The sequence below is a fragment of the Schistocerca cancellata genome, chromosome 3, assembly GCF_023864275.1.
Source record: "Schistocerca cancellata isolate TAMUIC-IGC-003103 chromosome 3, iqSchCanc2.1, whole genome shotgun sequence".
Taxonomy (NCBI): domain Eukaryota; kingdom Metazoa; phylum Arthropoda; class Insecta; order Orthoptera; family Acrididae; genus Schistocerca; species Schistocerca cancellata.
Window position 1 is genome coordinate 246,707,664 of NC_064628.1, and position 20,925 is coordinate 246,728,588.

The 20,925-nt window shown below is 37.5% G+C and overlaps 1 protein-coding gene across 3 annotated transcripts in view; it reads right to left on the minus strand.

Annotated features, from left to right (window-relative positions):
* Nucleotides 1-6,128: 6,128 nt before the first annotated feature.
* The window catches only part of LOC126174880 (inositol hexakisphosphate kinase 2-like), a 94,556-nt gene continuing 79,759 nt past the window's right edge, over nt 6,129-20,925 (minus strand). For all 3 annotated transcript variants that reach the window (XM_049921297.1, XM_049921298.1, XM_049921296.1), the window contains exons 7-8: nt 14,682-14,943; nt 6,129-10,994 (exon numbers count right to left, since the gene is read on the minus strand). In XM_049921297.1, coding sequence (XP_049777254.1) covers nt 10,806-10,994; nt 14,682-14,943 — 451 coding nt within the window. In that variant the 3' untranslated portion in view covers nt 6,129-10,805. The remainder of the gene's footprint in view (nt 10,995-14,681; nt 14,944-20,925) is intronic.

Genomic DNA, 20,925 nt, shown 5'->3' on the forward strand with positions numbered 1-20,925 from the left:
CTGCCAAGAGACAGTTATTTTCCAACAAGATGGTGCACTGCCACATTGGGCTCAGACTGTGCAGGATGTTCTAGACCACTTATTTTCAGATTACTGGATTGCCAGGGATGGTCCAATTCCTTGGCCTCCTAATATTGCAATGATGGACTTCTTTCTATGTGGGTGTGTCAAGGACAGAGACTACCCAAACACCTGTCAACCACATCAGAAATTTAAAGAATCGAATTGTTTCTACCATTGGATTTGGATGGTGTTTGTGCCACTGAAGGCACACATGCTGAAATTGATTGAATGGCATGAAAACTTTGTGATATAGTGTGTTACATAAGCCAAACATGGTATGATTATCTTAATTAGTTTGGAGGCTACAACATGTTAAAGTTGTACCGTGCTTTTTGAGACACACTATATTAACTGTGGCGTAGGAGATCACCACAGTTCTTGAAACAGGCATGAGCATCCACTGGGATTTTAAGCAAATATTCCAAACAGCAGCTTAGGGACTCCCTTACGAGGATGATGGACGCTGGAAGCTTTATAAATTCACTCAGAATGTTTTTCCATTATGTCGTATAAACTCATCTGGTTGTTAGTTTGCCAAATTAGGTTACATATTGTTCTGAAGTGGCAGCAACAAACAAGAGATTTATAATACCAGTTAGTGAGAAATGAGCCAAGTAGTCTGCTTCTGGAGCACGCAACGGGTATGAAGCCTAAATGTGTAATAAATTTCAGGAGTTGCTTTGAACCTGTGAAATCAGTTGCAGACCCCACGGAGGGAGAAAAGGTAGGTCTTGCAGGACCAGAGTGCCTAGTGTTGTCTTAAGTTCTGTTTCATAGAAAGCTTTATGACTTTAGTAGAGTTGTGCATCGCAAAAACTGAAGTGTGTGGCTTACAGCATGTAAATGGTATCGAGATATTACGTTATAATTTGTATGTTTTTAATCATAGGTGCTGATGCCAGAGTTAATGATTCAGTGACTATAGGGAAATAGGTAGCAATCAGATGACCCTACCTGTTGAGGTGGAGATTTATAGTTCCATGGAGCAGGGGTGCAGAAGAAAGAGCTTTGTGAAACCTAGGAACATGAAATGTTATCAGTTATGTATGTAGTACAGATAGACAATATTCGAGTTGGTAGCTGTCCTCATTTCTCATGTATTGAGTTGGAATTTTGCAGATAATATAAGAAGGTGAACTGCACCTGACTTCTTATTTATTTGTGGAGCAGATGAGAATGAGAAGTTAATTTTCGGCAGCTTTATTTGCAGTCTGTAAGGAGGAGAAGTCTGAGCCAAAGTTGGAGGAAGAAGCTGCATGGATTCAGGGCATAGACTAGTAGGACCCTGATTAATAATACTTAATGGTGACCAGATATTCAGTAAGCAACATTCATTGTGTATAAAAGGTGTTTTCAGGTGGCAACTTATTTGTGTGTTTGGTGCATGACGTGAAATATAACAAACTACCATACACTCCAAGCCAACCGAAACCACTCCATGAGGTGACCTTAGCAGCTAAAAGACAGAAAAAGTGTAACGAAAAAACCAAATCTCGAGAAAATTTCGTAAGAAAGACTCCGGGGAAAACACATTGCCAAGGGCAACAGGAATAAAACAACAAGACCTTCAATAAAATACCGACATAAAACTGAATCAGAAACAAATAATAAAATTAAGCGAAAAAGGAAGAACTCTGTTGGGGAGCAATGGACCAGTATTCATCCGATTACAGTGCACAATCTACAAGTAGTCGTCAAAAGGCTGCAGCGCACACGCAGTTATCAGCACACTGCAGCCAACATGCAGTTTGTTGGCAGCATGCAGTTGTCCACAGAGTGCAGGCCGCACACAGCACGTTGGCAGCACGCAGGTGTGAGCAACTAGCAGTCGACACACAGTCCATCAACAGAATGCAGTTTAGAGATAATGCTGAGCTGTACTTGCAATCACTTTAAAAAGCTGTGTGTGTTGCAAGTGAAACAATAAGACAAGTATAGAATACAATTAATTTTAAAATTAAAAACATTAGTATAGTAACACACTATATCACAAAGTTTTCATGCCATTCAATCAATTTCAGCATGTGTGCCTTCAGTGGCACAAACACCATCCAAATCCAATGGTAGAAACAATTCGATTCTTTAAATTTCTGATGTGGTTGACAGGTGTTTGGGTAGTCTCTGTCCTTGACACACCCACATAGAAAGAAGTCCATCATTGCAATATTAGGAGGCCAAGGAATTGGACCATCCCTGGCAATCCAGTAATCTGAAAATAAGTGGTCTAGAACATCCTGCACAGTCTGAGCCCAATGTGGCAGTGCACCATCTTGTTGGAAAATGACTGTCTCTTGGCAGTCAGCCAGTTGTGGTAACACAAACAACTGCTGCATATCAAGGTAATTGGTAGAATTAACTGCTTTTTTTCTGAAAAAAAAAAAATGGTCCAACAATGCGATCAACCCTCGTACACAACCACACATTCACTTTTGGGTTGCCACATTCCTTTTCCGCCATAGTATGCAGATTGGTTGTGCCCCAGATGCAAACAAAATGTTTACCTTACCACATATGATGCTCTGGTAGAAAATGCTAGGTTGTTAAGAAACTTTCCATTCTCCTCTAAATTGTGAGGAACGTTCACAACGATATGTATGTGTTGTGGTTTGTCATTTGGTTTCAATGCATGCAACACTTGCCCACTGTCAGGAGATGTTTTAAATCTTAGGTGCTGATACCAGAACTAATGATCCAGTGACTGCATGGAAATGGGTAGCAGTCACATGACCCTATCTCCTGAGGTGGAGATTGGAGTTCGAAGGAGCAGGCGGGTTGGAAAAAAAAAAAGAGGTCCATGAAATCTAAGGGAGCTAAATGTCAAAGATAATAAATGTATCATAATTGTTTATTATCATGTTGAATATCAGATCTTATGTACATAGTACAGAGAGGCAGTATACGAGTTGGTAGCTGTCCTCGTTTATCATGTATTGAGGTGTAATTTTGAAGATAATATAAGAAAGTGATTTGCACGTCACATCTTATTTATGTGGTGGAGTAAATGCGAATGAGAAATGGGCCCTGATTAATAATACTTAATGGTGACTGAACATCCAGTAAGCAATGTCCGTTGTATGTAAAAGGAGTGTTCAGTTGGCAATCTATTTACGTGTTTGGTGCATGAGGTGAAGTTTAACAAACCACCATGCAGTCCAAGCCAACCTAATTCATTTCCATTGTACATAAAGAATTAACAACACGAAAGATTTGCACAAGATGGGTATTACATGTGTTGAATGTAGACCAAAAACTAATACGAAAATAGATTTGTTAGCAATGATTAGACCATTTCACAATGAATCCATCTGATTTTTATGTGTCAAATTCTTTGTAAAGACAAGGCTTTTGGTCAATGAATACCTTGTATATAGTATTAAGAATTACTACTACAAAGCAAGTCTTTTGAAACAAGTGTATGATAAAAATACCGTATTTACTCGAATCTAAGCCGCACTTTTTTTCCGGTTTTTGTAATCCAAAAAACCGCCTGCGGCTTAGAATCGAGTGCAAAGTAAGCGGAAGTTCTGAAAAATGTTGGTAGGTGCCGCCACAACTAACTTCTGCCGTCGAATATATGTAGCGATTCACATGCATGCTTTTTGGGCACAAAGATAAATACTGGCGCCAAAACCTCTGCGTCAGTAAATAAATAAAAAAAAAGGTCGAAGACGAAATTTTTTCTCCGCCCCGAGTTTCGACCATTTCATTTTCATACATTATCCAATGAAGTAAATACAAATTCCGTATTCAGAATGAAGGTAGGAGACGAGGTACTGGCAGAAGTACAGCTGTGAGTACCGTGCGTGAGTCGTGCTTCGGTAGCTCAGTTGGTAGAGCACTTGCCCGCGAAAGGCAAAGGTCCCGAGTTCGAGTCTCGGTCGGGCACACAGTTTTAATCTGCCAGGAAGTTTCAAATTCCGTATTGTTTGTCTTCGAATGTAGCAACATTTCAATGTACTGTACTACGAAAATCCGACTGGCAAGACTGTTTGGGATGTTTGTCAATATGGCCAACTCTACGTTCTGAATTTTTTCTACCTATGAGAAGAGATGGTTGCTAATAGGAACTTTTATGAATTGTGAATCACATGCAGTATTCTCCTCACCATAAGAATAATACGTATATAAACATTTTGCCATGTATTCTTTCGTGTTTGCTCCTATCTCATTTAAATCCTGTCTGCTTAATAAACTACGAAACTAGAGTGAGACAACAGCAAACGCCGAAGAATATACATATCATTTCATGTTTATATTCGTATTATTCTTATGCCTAATAGTGATACAGTCAGAAATGAAGCACGTCAATTGACTAGATTTTTAAATCTAAGATGACTAAGAATGTTATGTACTAAAGACGTCTGCAAAGATTTTCAAACAGAGAAAAATTTTCGCTAAACTCTCGTTCAGAACATCTTCTATCATACGCAGTCTATTATTTGGTTCTTGTTGATCATCAAAGAAAGCAGCAGTGTTAGTAACAACAAATAGCAGTCTCTTGCCATTGTTTCGCTAATGAGACGATTCCTCTCTTTTTCTTTTTTTAATTGTAAGCGGCGGTAGTGCGCACAAAAGCAAGCCACGACGCGAGCGGCGACAGGACATAAACACTGATTATCAGAATGCGACAAACAGCTTAGAGTGACGTAAACACCTATAACAAAGAGAACGGCACTTATCAGATCAAAGAAAAATAAGCAATCGATCCAAACCAGATGAAGCACGTCAAAAAGGAAGGGTACCCGTATAAATATGGACAGAGCGCCTGACGCATAGCAATGGCTACCTGGTAAAGCCTAACTGCTAAGCTTACTACGCGAACCAAACTACTGTAGCTGTATCGTCATTCATTCGACCTAAATTGTGTCTCATATTACAACGGACCAACTTTGTTTCGATTTGGAGGTGCAGCCTAAAACTTTACTCTCCCCTTGAATTTCGAGTCTCATATTTCAGGTGCGGCTTAGATTCGGGAAAATTTTTTTTCCTTGATTTCGAGTCTCATTTTTCAGGTGCGGCTTAGATTCGAGTAAATACGGTATATAAGAACAGGTGTGGATTGCAAAATAAGTTTCAGAAAGATGATGCACCTGTTTTAGCTTTGGTAATGGGAAAATTGAGAGGTAAAATGTGATGTGCATAGTGTTGAAATACCCACATCTTTCTCTTGTCTGCCATCCTGTAATTTCCACCAGTTCCTATGTCTAAAGAAATCTGTCTTAAGAATATTTTGAGTGCTATGAATATTTTATGCAACCACTAAAAAAGAAAAACGAACAAGAGGTTTCAGAGCTTCCTTAATTTTACGTCATGGAGAAAATCTGCTTCACTGGATAAATATGGGTAAAGTGCATTGTCCTAAAAATAAAACAACACAAAAATGCAAGTGAATTTTGAAAGTAAAAAAAAGTGGGCTTATTTATCCAAGTTTGGATTTTGAAGCTTTACATTTCCTGACCTATTAAAGTACCCATCAAATTCAATGATAAAGATGAATGTGCATGATGACAGTTTTAATTAAAACAGGCATCCATGTCACTATATGTGGTTTAAAACCTTGGGTGTGAAAGATATGCTTTTTATAAACTGTCTTCTTGGTTCAAAATGGCTCTGAGCACTATGGGACTTAACATCTGAGGCCATAAGTCCCCTAGAACTTAGAACTACTTTAACCTAATTAACCTAGGGACATGACACACATCCATGCCCGAGGCAAGATTCGAACCTGTGACCGTAGTGGTCGCGCGGTTCCAGACTGAAGCACTTAGAACCGCTCGGTCGCCATGGCCGGCTGTCTTCTTGGTCTGACTGAATAATGTATAGTAGAATTTAAGCTTTTACAGACTGAATGCAATACCTCTATAAGGTAATATATAAGCTCTTTAAGTTGTTATGTTATTACACAAACTCTTCCTTCCACCATTCCATTTGCTAATGCTTCAAATGTCAACCTGTCTGCCCTTCTCTTCATATGTGAGCCTTTACTAACGTCACTCCACCAAGTAGTTAAAAAAGGTTAAGAGGTACTTTTGTTTTCATTTATTAACTTTTGTAAGACAATCAGAAACCTTTGAAAAATATTGTATTGCTTTTAATTCATTCCACTGGACAGACACAAGACTGTAATACACAAATTAAATTATATGTACAATAATTTACCTTAAAGTAGGCAGGTACAAGCACACAGGCCTTCCAAATGCAGTCAATCCTCTTTGCATTGCACAACATGAACAAAGTGATGAAATGCAAAGAACTGCAATTGGGCGGCAAGATATGTGACCACAAATACAGTTTGGGCACAGATAAAAAGAAGAAGAAGAAAAAGAAACAGCCACTGCTCCAGATTTGAGTCTTTGAAAAAGAAACTTTATGATGGTTTATTATATTATACCATAACAACTGTCACATAGTTCGAAATTGTAACACACATTTTTGGGCTCACAATTTTTTATATAATGCTTTATTTTAGAATAATGTCCATTATATTGGACAGTGGCCTGCAATAGTGCTCATATTCTTTCATGTTTCAATTTGAGAATGTAATGACTTAATTAGCTAAATTCTAGAATTATAGATCTGACAAGCAGTGCATCAGAAGCATGTATAATGTGTACACATGTAACAATAAATGATTGAAATCATATATTAAAAGTTTCAAAAATCATATCTGGACAAAGAGAAATAAGGATCTTCATAACAGTGTTCATGTTTCTGGGATATCAACATGATTTGTTGTCTGTTCCTTGAAGAAAAACAGCTATCACATCAAATTTGTTTGAATCTTCAACTAACACTTTTGTATTATTTGGTCTTGAAAATATTTTACTCAACTATTACAGTTAATTTACTCTAACAATCAGCAAATTTAAAAATAAAAAAGTGCAAATTATTGCCCAGGGTAAAAATCATGACAGTGACCATTACAAATGTGCTCAGTTGTTTATCACTGATTTGATGTAGCAGTAAAATATCACAGCACTAGATATATTTCCTCAAATTCCTCTGGTTCAGAAGATTGGATAACATGCAGCTTTTTCCTCCAAAACATATCAAAAGTTTTAAAAGAGAGAAAACAAACCAATATGGGATACTAAATTACTTAAATACCACTAATCAAGTTTTTTTTTTTTTTTTTTTTTTTTTTTATAGAATGCTAACACAGACAAATTTAATATCCTGTTTCTAAAAATATATTAAGGATTCATGTTCTGATAACAGCAGCATTAAAAATTTAGTGTGGTAACGCAATTTTGAAGTTAAACACTAGTCATTTGAGAAATTGAATAACATTATATCTCTCTGTCTATACTCTGTTGCAGAGGAAGAAAACGATTAGTGACTTCTGTTTCATAGGTGGGAAATGGGAACAAGCTGTGGCTCTTTCTTTTACTTTGTTTTTACAACGAATGGTGCCCATAAACAGGTTACAGTCAGGAAACATTTCTCACAGCATGACCAATGCATTATCACTGGTTAATGCCCATTACATCATATATACAGCATTATAAAGGATAAGTTTTTATAATAGTACAATAATGAAAAAGATGTGTATACTATCACTAGTCAGTACTTCTGTGAGAAACTTAAAGTCTCTTAAAGCCATTGCTAATGCAGCATAATTTATCTTATTCACTGAGACAGAGTTACTGTAGGAACAATGGGGAAGAGGTATAAAACAAATATTTGTAGACGACAAACAGTTACAAAATGCAGTACATGTATCACAAAGACATTATTTAATATTATCATTATTTCAGCGATGAGCACACAAACAGTTTTACAATCAAATGTGGTCCCAATATGGGAATTAAGTATGTCAGATTAAAATGAAACAAGTATGAGGATCATTACAATTTTAAGCACCACAAGATACTTAGTAAATACAGTACACAAAAATGTGTCGAGATTTAAAAAAAATAATAATTCACAACAAGGCTCCTTCTGAAAACATAGCGGTTCCAGATCCAGCTGGTAAACTATTTGTATATACATAATCTAGTAACCAATCTATACAACCTCTTTAGAATTTCAAAATCATAACTACAAACAATAAATGCAAATTCATGAAGGAAGTGTTCTTAGATCACAAAAGAGATGTTCAAAACACTAAGTGGTATTAAGAAACATTACACATATAGTATACTTCCAACACACATATCTAGGAACAATTCCTGAACTTAAGTAAAATTTAGCACATACATCTTTTTAGAATACAAGACAAATTAAAAGTTCAGCAGAAATTTCCAGTGCTACAGTCTAGTTTATCTTATTTGTGTATAACATTCAATAACACCCAAATGTCAATTGCTGATGTAGTATTACAGAAAGTAATTCAAGCACAATAACAATGATTTGTACATTAGATGTGATGATAGGGCAAGAAACTGCAAGACAGGAACTTAAAATTGACTGGCTGACAGTAACAAAAACAGACTGGACATTTCTGATGTCACAAGGGGGGAAAGGTAAAGGAAGGTGAAATAGTAAACATTAAATTACTTAGCACATATAGCCAGCAATTATTAATTTGTTTGTTTTCAATTATAATCACATCATTTCAGAAATGAAGCACATTTTGTTTTTTATACATAAAATATCCCTAATCATAAATAAACATCAATAATTCACATCTGAGAGACAACACCTTGACTTTTTTAAGTGGTTGCTCTTTAACTGATAGTATTATGTACAGCTTCTAATCAGCTAAATCTACTCTTTATACGCTCCCGTGTTCTCAGCACAAAAACAGCACACTAAAAGGAATGTCTACCTTGATCTAACAGGACACAGAAGAGAGAAATACCCATAGAAAATTCCTGAAGTATGAATTTACGGGAGCAGTCTGTGGTCATAACACTTATGAAGCTCTTAGGCATGCCATTTGCAGAGTCTTGTCTGATGTCAACCCAATGCTAATGCTAATAAACTATATATATGCCACAATGGCATACCTTGTAAGAGATAACTGTGATATATTTAATGTTTTTTATTTTGTAAACAAATACAGGATGAAAACTGCATCTATACTATATATTTTTATATCATTATTACCAAAAGGCATGAACCACAAATATTGTACTGAAGTCAATGGTAATTTCTCCCTATTGCCCTGATACATGAACAAAAGAAACTTTTTTCATACTACAGAAAAGTAGGCTACACAGTTTTGCCAAGGACTATATTCTGTAGGACATGTAATAATATGCCCAATGATATTTCCAATAACATTTTGGATGTGCTGTTTTGAGCCCATTTTATGTGATGTCTTTCTTATCTGAATAAATGTTTACTATTTGAAGCAATTTACCTGCACAATGTAATAAAATTTTCTTTCTTTTGTCATGTTAAGTACCTCAGTATAAAGCATAAAGTGAGTTTAACCTGTTACTAATAGACTATAAGAAACTTAAACAAAATAACATTCCTACCACAATGAGAAATGAACATGATCATTTATTTGTAAATGTCAAAACCTCAAAATTAATATTCGTATAGCATTTGTACAAGACACAGGAAATCCTTATACCTACTCAATTAGTGTAATGGAAGACACAGACGCTCTCATTTCTCTTCAGATTTCTCAGTTTTTCTTATCAGAGAAGGAAGAGTACTTTCCGTAGCACACAAAACACACAGAAATTGTTTCATCACGAAAGCACTCTGTGTCGAGCTAAAATTAAGGAGGGGAAAGGGGGGGGGGGGGGGGGGGGAGAAGAAGAAGATACGGCTACTCTTCAAAGTCACATGTAGTCCAGTTAAAGAAACAGTTTCAGATGAAATTTAAAATTTCTTGGCAGTATCTCTCATGCTGCTCCATTTCATACTTGACAAGATCACTTGTGCTAATGATAAACTCGAATAAACACTGAAGAGAAACCACTGCAAGCACTTTCAGTCCTGCAACCACTTGATTGCTAAAATGCAGCCAAACTTCCTTCACTACAATCTTAGTACTGAACACAAAGTTCATTCTGGATGTGTTCACTGAAATTGTCAAACACTTTAAACTTCACCAATGTGTCCACCATTCTATAAAAGGAATGTTTTTATGATAAGTTCAGACAACAGCCAAAACAACATATAACTGCAGTGAAACAACATATAACTGCACGAGGTAAAGTAAAAATTTAAAACGAGATTCAAATGAACAGAAAGTGACACTACTGTAAATCAGATAAACAACACAATACAGTTTTAGCTGAAGTTAAAAGGCAATCCTAAGTTGATTTCACTGACACTGGACATTAAAAGTCATTCACCACACAATGCATGAAAAATTACAAACACAATCTACATTTTATTGCATTAATTTTTATATGACAGTACTTGAAGTGCAGTCTTCACAACGGCTAAGAATGCCTTTGTGTAATTCATTATTTTGATGCAAAAACTTCTGGGCTCTTTCAACATCTTATTGAAAGTGCTCAGTTAATGAAACTGTAACACAGAAAGGAACTGAAACTTAAAAGAGTCAATATTTTGAAATAGAAGCATAAGGAATTTTGCTCTGAACAAACAAAAACGATTCATGTAATCTTGTTTGAGCTGAATATTAGTGCCAATCAAGCTGATTTCAAAGAGCAGAATAATGATTAATCACAATGAAACTTTGATGCACTTTTCATGTTACTCAGAAGTATATGCAAAAACAAATTCAGGGAGGGAAGCAGACTACCCAATTTTTTATTGTTATACGGTGTGTATCCAGATCTGTGTGAACTTAATTCTTTTACATCAATGGTTTAGCCTTCAGCTAGGATTTCCAACAAGAGACGGCGCAGGCTATCCAAGCCAGTCAAGAAACCACAATCTGGTCCCTGATGAACTGTTGAGCCTTGTCTTCGACCAAAAGTTGTGTGTGCAAAGTCAATTACACGGACATCGACTTTTGAGTTCTGTTGCAAGTGTGCACCACTCTCATCAGGAAACACCTGTAAGAAGAAGTACAAGTATTTATAAATGAAATACTGATCATTACACTGATGAATACATAAAACAAATCTCTCTTTCTTTATTCTGTGAATTCTACCAAAAAGGGATGGTAATTATTTTTACTTTGATGAGATTATTAATATTATTAATAACATTTTAGAAGGAATCTTATTTACCTACAATCTAATCTTAGTTTGTAGTTATCTTATAATGTCCCTTTTTCATCTTCTGCTCATTGTAACATTAAGGACTGGCTACTGTCTAGATGATTAGACCTTAGTTCCAATTGTGTACTTGCTGAATAACAATGTATTGGTGGCAGTTCAACTTACAAGGAAAAGGAAAGTACATGTTAAGATTATTTCTCGTCTTTTTGCGAAGGCATACCACCAATTAATTACAGAGTATTTTCAATTCAGTTCAAAAAGGAGGAGCCGTTCTGTGAATAATATTTCAATCTTGAATCAAAAGTCAATATTTTGCATTTCATGGAAATTGTTTCTATTGCAAGAGGGGTTTCTGACATTCAGTTACATCATTTTACTTTTAAAATTTAAAATTGTGCTGAATGAGCAGAAAAAGATGGTGTGTAAAACATCTGAAGGAATGCACTGTGTTAATTTCCAGTTGTTGACAGCCTTTGCCTTGGGGTGTCAAACTCTGCTTAGTGAATTCTGTGATGTTGCTTTTGACATCGAGAACACACACTTAAATATACACATACAGATCTGTTAGTATTCTGAGTCAGGTAAAAGGATGGCAGTGTTCCATAGAACTTGCCTTATATGTTAAAAATTTTTATTTTATTATTTTATTTATTTTTTAAAATTTTACTAACCATACTTATCAGTCTCCACATCAGATGTGAGACCTCAAAGAGATCTTTTCACAATCCTGGTTATCATATTCGTCCCAATTAAGTTATGAGTCAATATGATGTTCTGTAGGTCTGACAAGTTTAATTTCTATATCTTCAAAGGAATCTAATAGAAGCTGTCTGGTATACAATGGAGTGTAATTGACTGCAGACCAAGGCCATGCAGAGTCAACTGATTCCAGTATTCATTGTCAAGTACTGAGATGTTGTGAAGTTATACGGCAAGCGTAATAGATGACAGACTGATACACAATGGGACAGGTTGATGATGGCCACAAAGAAAAAGGAGCCACTGACAGAGCCCTGTGAAATGCCAGTACTAATTTCTACTCAGAATGCCAGTTTCTAGCAGAGAAGTTTCTGTTATTCATATAAGAGGGGGAAAAAATCCGAATGTTGATTTACTTATAAAATAAAACTTCAGACACATTAGAGATTTGTCAAAGGGAATGCAGTCAAATGCTTTGCTTAGATCACATAAAAAAAGTTATACCATCCTCTTATCCTCAAAATCTGTTACTGTTTAATCAATGATTTCCACAACTGACACGATATTTTTACCTCATCAAAATCCAAACTGACAGTTACATAGAAGATTTTTCAATGTACTAAATTAATCAAATATATTTAACTGATTTAAATATTCTGAGTACTGACACAACAATCTGCCAAGTTTTTCAATACAGCATTTAAAAAAAATTAAACTGTGACCGAAAAATTAAATGTTCTTTTAATAAGGTAAATGAACATTCAGAGGCAGACAGAACACAGTTCATTTAGTGTCACTGAGTGTGATAATATACCACTGAGTTACAGCTTCTACTGACAACTGGGCACAGAGCAGAGCTTTTGCATGTGTGTCCTGGCTTAATGTTGTCTCTAAGTTCTCAGAATGAAATGACAGAGTAGTCATTCAGTTTCCTGGACCAGGAATAATCTCTGGTTAGAAGAATTATCTTGTTTTATAGCTTCTTGTGCTGCTTTATACTTGTCACAAGCTCCTTCTATATAGCTCTCACAAACCACCAATGCAAGACTTTTTACTTCTCATGGACTCTTACCCATTGGAAAATTGTAATCTATTCTAGCTAGTCCTCATGTTAGTTCAAATAACAAGCTTACATGCAGAGGTACAGTCAACATGGAAAATGATCTGTCATTTGAACAGTGTTGCCACTATATTTTGCCAGCTTCATCATATTAAATTTGCTATCTAAAGGAGCAGAAATGTTCTTAAGGAGATAGCTCGTACAACAAACAAAATACTTTGTTCACACATGTGATTCAGTCACAGTTTATGGGCCATGCATATGAGGTTTCACATGAAACCTGAGCTTCACTACCCCCAAATTCTGTTGTGTATTTTGTTCTAGAAACTGGATTAAGGGGTGGACAAATAACTTAAATATTGATTCCTAGGTGAATTAAGTTGCCCTGATGTCAGATATACTCCTAAATCATGAAATTCTGTTCTTTGTCATCGTTTTAATACTTTCGTTCACAATTTGAGTGTATATATTGCTAGCACCTTGAAGAGGCCTATGTAAGATGCACGACTACTAACTCCCACAGAGCACACAACTTATTTCCACAGCTGGAACTTTACTGAACTGCCATAAGGTGTTATTTCATGTCTCAGCTCGGGGCACCAAATTTTTTTGTGTGGCAAGTTCCAATTTGATTGGAGGAATATGGATCTTGGTTAGCCATATTTAAAAAACATCTCTTACTATCTAATCTCAATTTTGGTTATATACACATGATGGAATGCTGATTACAGAAAATTACTTCTTGTTTAAAAGTAGACTGACTGCTTAGTATCTGAAGATATTTCAAGACCAAAAAAAGTAAGATTCAACAATCAAAGATAGCCACATGCTACTGACGATATTTTGAAAAGCGCACAATGTAGAGTTCAGGATGTAAAGAATTATCCACTAGCCGCTATGTTACAATTATATTTATTTCAAAACAGTTCTGAGAAATGTGCACGGATGTCAGTGATAATTTCATTTACAGTATCTGTGCTCATACATTTTGCAAGCTGAAAACGGGTCATAAAATTAAGAACTTTCACATATAAAAGCACTGCTATTGTTTTAATACAATTATGTAGGACACAATATAATCATAAATGTGTTCTATGCATTGAATAAATTTTTAAATAAAAGTTAATGCCTAATGCCATAACCAATAGTTTATATATGCTTCAAGCTACACATTATAATAAGAAACACCACTGAAAACTAGTGTGAAATAAGTACAATTTCAACATAGCAGCTGTTTATTTTTATCTTCATTAGAACAAAACTACTGCAGAGTCCAATCTTATCAATTTGTGATGTTATTACTGAAATGTCAACAGTAGGGAGAGGAGCTTTAACACACTTCGAAACCTTAACATAAAAAGTCAACATGACACAGATGAAATATTAATATTCTATACAGATCTGACAGATCCTAAATCTGCTGATTTATTTTTGTCTTTTCTATGCCTGGAGTCTCAGTATTGTATCAAACTTCACAGAAAATAATGATAAATGCTTCAATATTTTTAAAAAATCTTTTTACTACTAATGTAACAAAACTTCCACAGAGACAAGGCAAGAGCCAGAGGATAGAATGAAAAATTGTATAGCAAAAGCATATTCATGTCATAAACGCATTACAGATATAACATTTGAGTGTCCATATATTAAATGGCCCAGATTGTATATACAGTGACAGTGGCGATGAGCTTCTACAAAAACATTTCAATAGCTCCATAATATTTTCAGTATCACTGAGAACACAATGAAAGAAGACTTACCGTGTCTTCTGAAATTGGCACAAATCCTGATGAAGCTCCACGCGCTGCTGCTGCCCCAAAACTCTGAACTGGCAAAGGTGCTGATGGTTCACACGATGAAGAACTGGCTTCAGACAGGGAAAGGGGCATATCAGCATCCATGCTGCAACAGTCTGATGATGAGCCTTGTGTAACTTCATCACAACTGCTGGGCAGCTCAAGGTAACTGTCATGTTCTGGTTCGGGTTCCCACTCACATCCCTCATATACAACCAAAAGTGAACTGCAACATAAATTACAGAAAAAAAAAAAAACATTTCACTACTTCCACTGGGCAAGAATATTTGAGATGTCACGTCACCTGAGCATTATTTAGTGATATATGAAAAATGTATTGAAGGTTATGAGAGGAAGGCACAAAAGCACATTTAATAACTGAAAAAGTGGATTCCATTTCATAAAAGATACTCAAGTCTTACTCTGTAATTACATTATTTACTTCAGTTAAATCATTTTCATGTCTGAGATGACCCATCATTCTTTGGTAGTGTCAATTTCACTGTCCATTAATCCACTGATTGTGATTATACTCTAGATACTGCTAGAATTCTGATAAAGTCTTTGGCCGTGGGGATGAACTACTTCCAGGATACATATTTATTTATTCATTTATGTTCTGTTCCATACATTCAGGTATATGGAACATGTCAAATCATACAAAGTTCAAATACACGGTCCAGTCATATTAATTTGACCACTGCCTATGTGCAATAACCACCCACAGACAGCAATAATGAAGGAAGGTACATAATGCATGTCTGGGGGACATGGAAAACAGTACAGTCACTGTTATAATGCTAAAATGGAGCAATTTACTTGACATCCAAAAAGGCATGATCATTGGCTTTCGGACCACAGGTGGAAGCATTTCCAAAATGCCTAAGTTTGTAAAACCTTCGCATGCCGCCATGATTAAAGCATACTGTGGATGGAAAAATGGCACTATCCAAAACTAGCACTCACGCAACTGTGGTGCTCCATGGGCCATAGATTACAAGGGTGAACGGCGGCTATGGAGATGTGTGCAGACGAATAGACGTGCAACTGTTGAGCAACTGACTGCCCAAATGAGCCCCCGGGGCAACTAACACTGTCTCATCACTAATTGTTCAGTGAAAGTTTCTGTACTTGGGCCTCCACAGCAGACACCTGGTTCATGCACCCATGCTGACTGCTGTTCATCAGCATCATAGGCTGGAATTTGCACACCAATACCACAACTGGAAATCCACTGAGTAGTAACAGGTGACCTTTTCAGATGAATCATGTTTTATGCTCCATCGGACAAATGGCTGCGGCATGAAACATCTGAAAGCAAACACCCTGCAACAATCGATGGAAGGGTGTAGGCCAGAGGGCATTCCCAAGGCGATCTCGTCATTCTGAAAGGCACAACGAATCACCACAACTATGCATCCATCCTTGAGGACCATGCCAACCCCTACACACTGTTTGTTTTTCCTCGGCACGATGGCATCCACCAGTAGGCAATGCAATGTGTCACACAGCTCGTAGTGCATGTGCATGGTTTGAAGAGCACCAGGATGACTTTACCGTACTCCCCTGACCACCAAACTCCCCAGCTATAAACTAAATCGAGAATCTGTGGGACCATTTCGACTGAGCTGTTTGCATCATGGATCCTCAACCAAGGAAACTAGTGCTGCTGGCCACAGCAATGGTGCTGGCTTAGCTCTACATCCCTGCTTGTATCATCCAGAACCTCATTGACAGTCTTCCTTCATGTTTCTCAGTGGTCTGCATTGTAAAAGGTGGTTATTCAGGTTTCTGAGAGGTAGCCATATTAAAGTGACTGGGCAGTTTGTAACTTAAATCACAGTAAAAGATAAAATGTACGTAAAATATCAGTCAGAGAACATATACTGAATTAATGCGAAATTGTGTTCCACTGAGGAAGGGTGAGTGATATATATACAAGAAGCAAAGTTATGCTAAATATTACATTAAATAACAATAAATACAATAACAAACACAAAAAACAAATTTCACATGTCTATGATGGTGCCCAAAATAACATAAGAATGGTAATATTTCAAACTTATCATATATTTATATAATAGAGGGAAACATTCCACATGGGAAAAGTATATCTAAAAACAAAGGCAGAGCCATGTGTGAAAGCACTCACATGATTTACCAACTGACATGCCTACACTGTGAAGCCTTCTATGTGGGAATGACCAGCAACAAACTGTCCATTCGCATGAACGGACACAGGCTGACTGTTTGTTGGTAATGAGGATCACCCTGTGGCTAAACATGCCTTGGTGCATGGCCAGCACATCTTGGCGCAGTGTTACACCGTCTGAGTTATCTGGATACTTCCCACTGACACCAGCCTATCAGAACTCCGGAGATGGGAACTTGCTCTTCAATATATTCTCTCTTCCCGTTACCCACCAGGCCTCAAACTCCGCTAATTTCTAGTTGCCACTGCTTGTACCTCACCTGTCATTCAACTACATCATTGCCTCTGTACTTCCGCCTCGACTGTCTTCTCTGCCCAACCTCTTTGCATTTACATATGTTTGCCTGTGTCTGTATATGTGCGGATGGATATGTGTATATGTGTGTGCGAGTGTATACCTGTCCTTTTTTCCCCCTAAGGTAAGTCTTTCTGCTCCCGTGATTGGAATGACTCCTTACCCTCTCCCTTAAAACCCACATCCTTTCGTCTTTCCCTCTATCAACATACCAACACTTTCATTTGGTAAGTTACAGCATCTTTGTTTTAGATATATTTATCATATATTTAAGATGACGAAAATATGAGAAATATGAAGCAGACATTGTAGGTTCCACTGTTCTCTAACGGTGAAAAACAATCCAGTGTAAAACAGAATTTCTGACACAAAATTAATTAAAACAAGTTCCAAATGAGTTTTAGGGTTAGCAGTGACAAAAAGAGATAAAAAATATTATACAGATATTGCAGTTTACTAATTATTTAGTGTAGTGGCAGCCACTGAGCCGAGAGGATGCACAGCAGAAGCACTTGTGTGATGCACTGTAAATTAATTTACTCTTTGTTTCTTGTTCATGTGCTTCTGCAAAGAAGTGAACTGTATGTGTGTATTTTACTGTGTAGACTAGTGGTTAGAAAATTAATTGTAGTTTTTGTTTTTTGCGTAAGTCTTGTGAATACCCTTGTGTAGGGTGGCTTCCTATTGTAGATTTTCCGTGCAGAGAAATTTATTTCTGTTTAATAGGTTGCGGTCTCAGAGTTCAGTGAGAAATCTGTACACCAACTTTTAGTGTTTCTTTATTCTCCTTTGGTATATTTTCAAACTAAGTAGAGCCATATGAGACCTTATATCTATTTTATACACAGTACGATATGGGTAGGGACTGTGCTTGTTGCGAGCGGACACAAGGAGAGTTGGCTGCCGTCCATAAACAGCTGGAAGCTGCGTTAGTTACTGTCGACACGCTTCTAGCTAATGCTCGAAGTTGTGGTGACGTCAGGGCACCAGTGATGAGACCTGCAACACCTTTGGTGTCTCTGGAATCCCCTGGTGGCCTAGACATCACTTCGGCTTCTGAAACGCAACATCTGACCAGTCCGTCCTTACTCCAGAGTGGGTGGCAAACAGTAGTGGGTTCATGTGTCAATGGGTGGAAGGCGAAAGAGGGAGCAGGCCATGCGGCTGGCTCCATACATCATAGCAACACGTACAAGGTACTTCCCAGTGTTCATCATAGCTCTCAGCCAGCACGGGATGCCTCTCCAGTTGGGCCAGCGGTCAACTTTCCTGCCCAGTCCGGACAAGTACAGAGGGTGGGTATGCTAGTCATTGGGAGCTCCAATGTTAGGCGGGTGATGGAGCCCCTCAGGGATATAGCAGGGAAGGCGAGAAAGAATTCCAGTGTGCATTCGGTATGTTCGTCGGGAGATCTCATCTGTGATGTGGAGGAACCATGCCAGTGACTATCGAGCGCACTGGCTGCAAGTGCCTGCATGTAGTGGCACATGCCTGCACAAATGACACCTGCTGCTTGGGTTCTGAGGCCATGGTCAGCTCCTTTTCGCAGCTGGCTGATTTGGTGAAGGCAACTAGCAACGCATGCGGGGTGCACGTTAAGCTGTCTATTTGTAGCATCGTACCCAGGGTTGATCGCGGTCCTCTGGTTTGGAGCAGAGTGGAAGGTCTAAACCAGAGGCTCAGACAGCTCTGCAACGGTATCAGATGCGAATTTCTTGACCTCCCCTATTGGGTGCAGAATTGTATGGTTCCCCTTAATAGGTCAGGCATGCACTACACGCAGGAAGTGGCTAAAGGTGCCAGAATTAGTACTGCTTATTGAAGGTTATAAAGCACAGATAGTATTGGGAACAGAAAGCTGGTTGAAGCCAGATGTCAATGAAAACGAAATCCAAAGTTCAGACTGGAATATGTATTGTAAGGATAGGTTAGTCGTCAATGGTGGTGGTGTGTTTATGGCAGTACAAAATTCGATAAAATCTAGTGAGGTTATCACGGATTCTGAATGTGAATTAATCTGGGTGAAACTGAGTATCAAAGAATGGTAAAAATGGTGATCGGTGGCTTTTACAGACCACCTGGGTCATGACCTGTAGTAGTACAGCATTTCAGACAGAGCTTGTAGAATATCGTTAGTAATTTTCCTGATCATGCCATTACAATAGGGGGTTACTTCAACTTGCCAGGTATAGATTGGGAGTGTTACGCCATCAAAACTCGTGCCAGAGACAGTGAATCGTGTGCTATTGTTCTGGATGTTTTGTCTGAAAATTACCTTGAGCAAATAGAGAACCAACTAGTGAGGGTAACATCTTAGACCTCCTGGCAACAAACAGACCTGAACTTATCGAATCAGTTAACACAGAGGAAGGTATCAGTGATCATAAGGCTGTGACAGCATCTATGATGACGGATCATACAAGAAATGTTAAGAAAGGTAGGAAGATATATTTGCTCAGCAAGCATGACAGGATACAAATTTCAGAATATTTCAGCAGTCAGCATCAAATATTCTGTGATGAGGATGAAGATGTGGAGAACAAATGGAAAAAATCCAAATGCATTGTACAATATGCCCTAGACAAGTATGTTCCGAGTAAGGTTTTAAGGGATGGGAAAGATCCACCATGGTTTAATAGCCGTGTCAGAAAAGTGCTACGTAAACAAAGAGCACTTAATCTCAGATTCAAGAGAAGTAAAAACCTAGACGACAAACAAAAGCTGAACGAAGCAAAACTGAGCATAAGGAGAGCAATGAGAGAAACATTCAATGATCTTGAAAGTAAGATATTGTTAACCGACCTGAGTAAAAACCCTAAGAGATTTTGGTCATATGTAAAATCAGTAAGTGGCTCAAAATCATCTACTCATTCTCTCAGTGATCATACCGGCACAGAAATCGAAGATAACAGAGAGAAGGCTGAAATACTGAATTCGGTCTTCTGAAGTTGTTTCACTGCAGAAGATCGCAACACTATCCCTTCTTTCAATCGTCATGTGAACGTGGAAATGGCAGATATTGAGATAGCCAATTGCAGAATTGAAAAGCAGCTGCAATCGCTTAGTAGTGGAAAGGCTTCAGGACCAGATGGGATACCTATAAGATTCTAAGATTATGCGAAAGAACTTGCTCCCCTTCTAGCAGTAATTTATCATAGATCGCTTAAGCAACGAAAGGTACCTAATGAGTGGAGAAAAGCGAAGGTCATTCCCATTTTTAAGAAAGGCCTTAGGACAGATCCACACATTTATAGACCTATATCATTGGCATCAATCTGTTGTAGAATTATGGAACATGTTCTACGCTCAAGAATTATGACGTTCTTGGAAAATGAACAGCTCCTCTATAAAAATCAACATGGATTCCACAAACAGAAATCCTGCAAAACTCAACTCACTCTGTTCCTCTAGGAGATCCACAGTGCAGTGGTCAACAGCACTCAGGCTGATGCTGTGTTCCTTGATTTCAGTAAGGCATTTGACACCATACCACATTGCTGTTTAATGAAAAAAATACGAGCTTACGGAATATCGGAGCAGACCTGCAATTGGTTTCAAGACTTTCTTGCAGATAGAACTCAACATGTTGCTCTTAACAGAACTAAAATGAAAATGTAAAGGTAATATCTGGAGTACCACAGGGAAGTGTGATAGGACTGTTGCTGTTCACAATATATATAAATGATCTAGTAGAAAGCGTT